The 5,080-nt window shown below is 38.0% G+C and overlaps 1 protein-coding gene across 1 annotated transcript; it reads right to left on the bottom strand.

Annotated features, from left to right (window-relative positions):
* Positions 1-667: 667 nt before the first annotated feature.
* LOC121938538 (vascular cell adhesion protein 1-like) lies at positions 668-5,033 on the bottom strand. Its single transcript, XM_042481770.1, has 8 exons — positions 4,969-5,033; positions 4,574-4,639; positions 3,969-4,346; positions 3,353-3,655; positions 2,982-3,242; positions 2,747-2,843; positions 1,929-1,968; positions 668-955 (listed from the first exon to the last, which is right to left on the bottom strand). Exons 2-8 carry the CDS (start codon positions 4,614-4,616, stop codon positions 716-718), a joined length of 1,362 nt encoding a protein of 453 aa, XP_042337704.1. The 5' UTR covers positions 4,617-4,639; positions 4,969-5,033; the 3' UTR covers positions 668-715.
* Positions 5,034-5,080: the final 47 nt, after the last annotated feature.

The following is a 5,080-nucleotide window of genomic DNA, read 5'->3' as shown; positions in this document are numbered from 1 at the left end:
AACACACACCTATTAAAAACCTCTCCATATACTCATTAGTACGGAAGCCCTGAGCGGACGTGTTTATTTTTTTTTTTTACAAGCCGTTTTCTCAATATAACGAGATATTATCTCGTTATAACAAGATATTATCTCGTTATCTCGAGAAAACAGAGTTTGTTTTCCTGAGATAGTATCTCGTTATCTCGAGAAAACGAACTTTTATTTTGGTTTGTTTTTTTAAACTTTATTGAATGAATGTCAGAAGAAGAAGTGGCGAGTGGATGATGTGACAGCAGGTGCCGTGCGGTGTTCAGCGCGGACAAATGCGCAAGGTAAGATGATTATTACAGGAACACATCACCCGAATTCATCAGTAATCATAACTAGATTATTATACGGTTGCTCCGGTGCTTTTTGGTACGTGCAGGGGCGAGAACCCGCACGCATTTGTCCGCGCTGGCACGGCACCTGCTGTCACATCATCCACCCGCCACTTCATCTTCTGACATTCATTCAATAAAGTTAAAAAAAACCAAAAAAAAACCCAAAGTTCGTTTTCTCGAGATAACGAGATAATATCTCGGGAAAACAAACTCAGTTTTCTCGAGATAACGAGATAATATCTCGGGAAAACAAACTCCGTTTTCTCGAGATAACGAGATAATATCTTGTTATAACGAGAAAATGGCTTGTAAAAAAAAAAAAAATTATGTCCGCCTAGGGCTTCCGTACATTAGTACTTCACTTGAGCATAGAGATCTTGTGGGACGTCAGCAGTCTGTGTTAAGCTGTTTGCTGTCTCCGGCACATTGACCTGTGCATACAGTGTGTCCTGCTGCTGTCCACTGTCCTGCACTGAGGACGAGGACGCTTCAGGTCTCCTCTTGGAGAAATCGATCTCTCCATAATGGATGTCCTCTGTTTCTGTTGCTTTGCCTGATTCTTGAAAAGCTGACTGCTCAGCTGTTTGACTCTGCAAAAAATGGACCAGACAAGAAATCATTATCTACTTCATTCAGTTAACGTCATATTTTCAGCCCCAAGTGCTTTAACCCTTTGAGACCAGGCTCAACATCAGTTTTCTTGTGCAGCATTCAGATGCCTTTCACAAGTATTAAAACCTTTGAAACATTGAGCAAATTGGCTTGATGTCTTTCAGAAACAGGGAGAAAACAGGCTATCAGTAACTTAGCAAAATATGTTCAGCAAAATGCAAAATGAAAAAAAAAGTAAGTGGCGACAACAAAATTACCTAAATATAAAAAGCTAAAAAATAAAATAAAAGAAAAAGAGAGAGAGAGAATCATTAAAAATGTTCAGATAACAAAGGAAAAATACGAAGAAAATTATATTTACAATTACTCTAATTTTCAAAAATTATTTATTTATTTATTCTTCAAGTAATTTCCTGCTTTTCTTCTTTTACTTTTTGCATTTGGTTAATTTCAGGTAATTTTCTTGTAACTTTTTGATAACTCCTTATTCATTTTGGGGTAATATTTTAAGTTGCTCTGCCTGCTTTCTGCGTTTTTGAAAGAAATCAAGCAAATTTGCTCAGCTTTCAAAGGGTTAATAATGTGACAATCATCAAAATAATTGGCTTTCATTGGACACAGCAGTGTAAAATCTAGTTGCTGTACAAAAAAAAAGTGAATCTTAATAATTGTGTAGACACATCAATGGACTATTAATGTGGGTTGCTCACAAGATGATTCATCATATTTCCATTGTGTCTCTGCATTTACTCTCTAATGAGGAACCCGTTCAGATCAGTCTGGATCTTATGAGAGCCGTCAGCATGAAAAGTGACACACACTTGCGTAGCACACACACACACACACACACACACACACACACACACACACACACACACACACACACACACACACACACACACACACACACACACACACACACACACACACACACACACAAAAGAATCCTACCTGTGTTTGTCGTGAAGGTGAATGTTTTGACTTTAAGCACCTGAAAAGACATAAGAGGGCTTCATTTTTTAAAATGGGTTTTGCTGCAAAACTACACATTCTAAAACGTGGATGCATCTCACACATCTTCAACCACTTCAACAGCTTCAAGGTTGACGCCTAAATTTAGTGTCACCAGTTCAGTTTCTGAGCTGCTACAATGAGTAATGGCCAGGAAAGTGCATTTGCAGTAAATGATGATGTCACAGTGAAACTAACCTTTTGGATACAAAATCTCAATGACTTATCATTTTTATCATATTAAATTCTGTCATAATTAGTGAATAAATTCTTAAGTTATGATCAAAAGCACTGAATTCTTATCAGTTCATTCTTGAGTCCAAATGGAGGTTTGGACTCAAGAATGGCTCATCATCTCCATTAAGTGTCTGAGTAAGTCATTTCATTGCACATCACCAGGGCCTCCTTTCAGTGGCATGCAGCTATCATCTCAAAATGTCTGATGTGAAAACGGTCTACGCCTCCGTACATAGATTTCACCAGCAAGGAGGCATAATTTAAAAAAAAAAAATTACTAAAAAGTAGCATAAAGTATGAAATATATAAACATAATACAGACCCAAAGATTTCCATCTTTTTAAGGTACTCAGCCAAAATTATTAACAATATGAACTGCAAGAGCTGTAAAATATCTAATGCTAATGAATAAGTAGAGTGTGATTACCAAGCTGACCACAGATTTAAGTGAAAAAGAAGGAAATATATACTGAAATACTATTGTTTCAGGTGGATAAATCTACCACACGGTGGATACTTACCAAATGACAACAACCACACAGATGAGTATGATGACCCCAATGACCGCTCCAACAACTGCCCCCCATGGTGACGAAGAGCTATCAGGCTGATTCACTCCTGCAGAAACAATAACATTATTAGTGACTAGGTCAGGTTAATACGACTCATGCCTGTCATACAGCTCTCATGCAAAGCTCAGCTTGACTTTATACAGTGGTTGTGCATCATTTCTGTGTGCAGTGCACTTCTGTTTACCTTCAATTGTCAGATGGATCTCTGATGAATTTTGATCACCGAGCTCATTTGAGGCCACACAGTAATAAACTCCTGCTTCGGTCACATTAACACTGTAAAAGTCTCCCTCAGACACTCTGATGGGTCCATTTTCACTGATCTTGAACCAGGTGAAGTTGCGTACGGGAGGTTTGGCTCTGCTGGAGCAGGTCAGGTTCACACAGCTACCTGCTGACACCAAACCTGGTGGACTGACGATCACTGAGGTGTTCTTAGGAGCATCTGAGTGACAAGTGGCAGGAGGGTAAGAAATGATAGATACATCAGAGTTTGAATTGATCAAGATCAAAAAAGCGGCATCGTGAGTTGATAACAATCACTGATTTTCTTACATGAAACACTGAGAGTCAGTTCTTCCTCTGCTGTCTTATAGTTTCCTCCCTCCACAGGATATGAGGCAGAACAGCTGAAGTTGACTCCATCATGTTGGTCTGACAGAATGATGGTCGTCTTGATTTTAGTTGTGAGGGTTCGATCTTTGTTCTCCTCAGTTGTGTTGTGAGGGTCTTGAGTGAGAGTCCAGGTGAGTTTAGGAGGGGAGTGTGGACAGGGAGTAGATGCTGAGCAGGTTATATTGACAGACTTATTCTCCTTCAGATCACCTGAGATCTCAATTTTGGGCCTCGGAGGAACATCTGTGGTTTAAAATCAAGCATTTTACATTAAATAATACATCATATTAGTTTGTTCTAATGACTCTACACCTGCAGATTTGACACTGTCGTTGTGAAAGTAATGAAAATGTTCATCCATGTGGATGAGCATCATGGAGTGTTAATGTTTAAATAAAAATTGTCTTCCTCTTAGGATGAATGTGAAAGAGTGACAGAAGGAGACCTCATGAGACTTCCCTTTTTTTACAACTGATTACGGTTGATCTTTTAGTTTCACAATGAAAATAATTGTGTTTGATATTTAAGCCAAAGCTGTAACAACAAACTCTCTTACCTTGAACAGTTATCTGAAGAGGCTCACAAGCAGCTGTTGCCTTGAACGCACTGTTCTCAATTCTGAAGAAATATGTGTCTGTGTAACTTATGACTAAACTGGAAAATAAAGTGGTGCACTCTTTCCGATTCAGGTTTCCAGTAATATTCATTGGATAGGTGGTAACTGTCCCGCTACTATTGAAAATCACATTCTTTGGATTGTTGCGAAATTTGGAGTCATTTTTAATCCACACTCCGCTGGCAGATAGAGAGCTGTTGAAGTCCGTCTCTGGTTCAGCACTAAAGTTACATGGGATTTGCAAACAAGATCCACTTATTGCGACCATGTTCTTCGGTGCAGTAATGTATAGGTTTTTAACACAAACAGCCCAAGCACCTGTAAAATAAGTTTCATTATTTTAAAAAAGTGGGAAAAATCTGCACAAAAAGAACATTTATGATAACAAACCTGCAGTATGTAAGTCGTTTTATTCTGTTCTAGTAACAAATTTTATATAAAAATTTATTTTACACTCAGGATGTGAACAAAAAACGACCTGCTCTGGTCTCTAATGTCTAAATAAAGAAGTTCATATTGTGTAATGATTCAAGTAAATAGCTCACCTGAAACAAAGAGGACGCTCAGTAACATGCAGTTGGTCACCATATTTGCAGACAGAAACTTGATCCCTGGATTTGCAAACAAAGTGTCACTGTTAATCTTTGTCTAAGTCACATCGCCGATTATGTTTTTATAAAGCATCCGTTGACTTTTAGAGCTACTTCCCTTCTTCAGCCTGACACAGGAAACTTGCCCTGTACAACCAGAGTTCAAAGTTTCTTTAAGCAATAATGCTGAGCTGTGCATAGAAATCAGTATATTAAATCAATTTTTTTAAAGACCAAGTTCAATAAATGTTTCTTTACCAGACAGGCCTCAGTTAGAAAATAATAAAAAATAAAGTTTGATTTCAAAGTGAAAAAAAATAGATTTCATTTTCAGCAGAACTGAAACTTACCACATCCCAGTGTTGCTGTTGGAAGAAAGAGGACTCACTGTTCAAGAAATGCTGTTCATTTTATTTACTGGCAAAGCTGCTAAAGATATCGCATGACCCCCATGACTAAAAT

Source organism: Plectropomus leopardus, unplaced genomic scaffold (genome assembly GCF_008729295.1).
Source record: "Plectropomus leopardus isolate mb unplaced genomic scaffold, YSFRI_Pleo_2.0 unplaced_scaffold29802, whole genome shotgun sequence".
In the NCBI taxonomy this organism is placed as follows: Eukaryota; Metazoa; Chordata; class Actinopteri; order Perciformes; family Serranidae; genus Plectropomus; species Plectropomus leopardus.
This window is presented reverse-complemented; position numbering and strand designations above follow the sequence as displayed.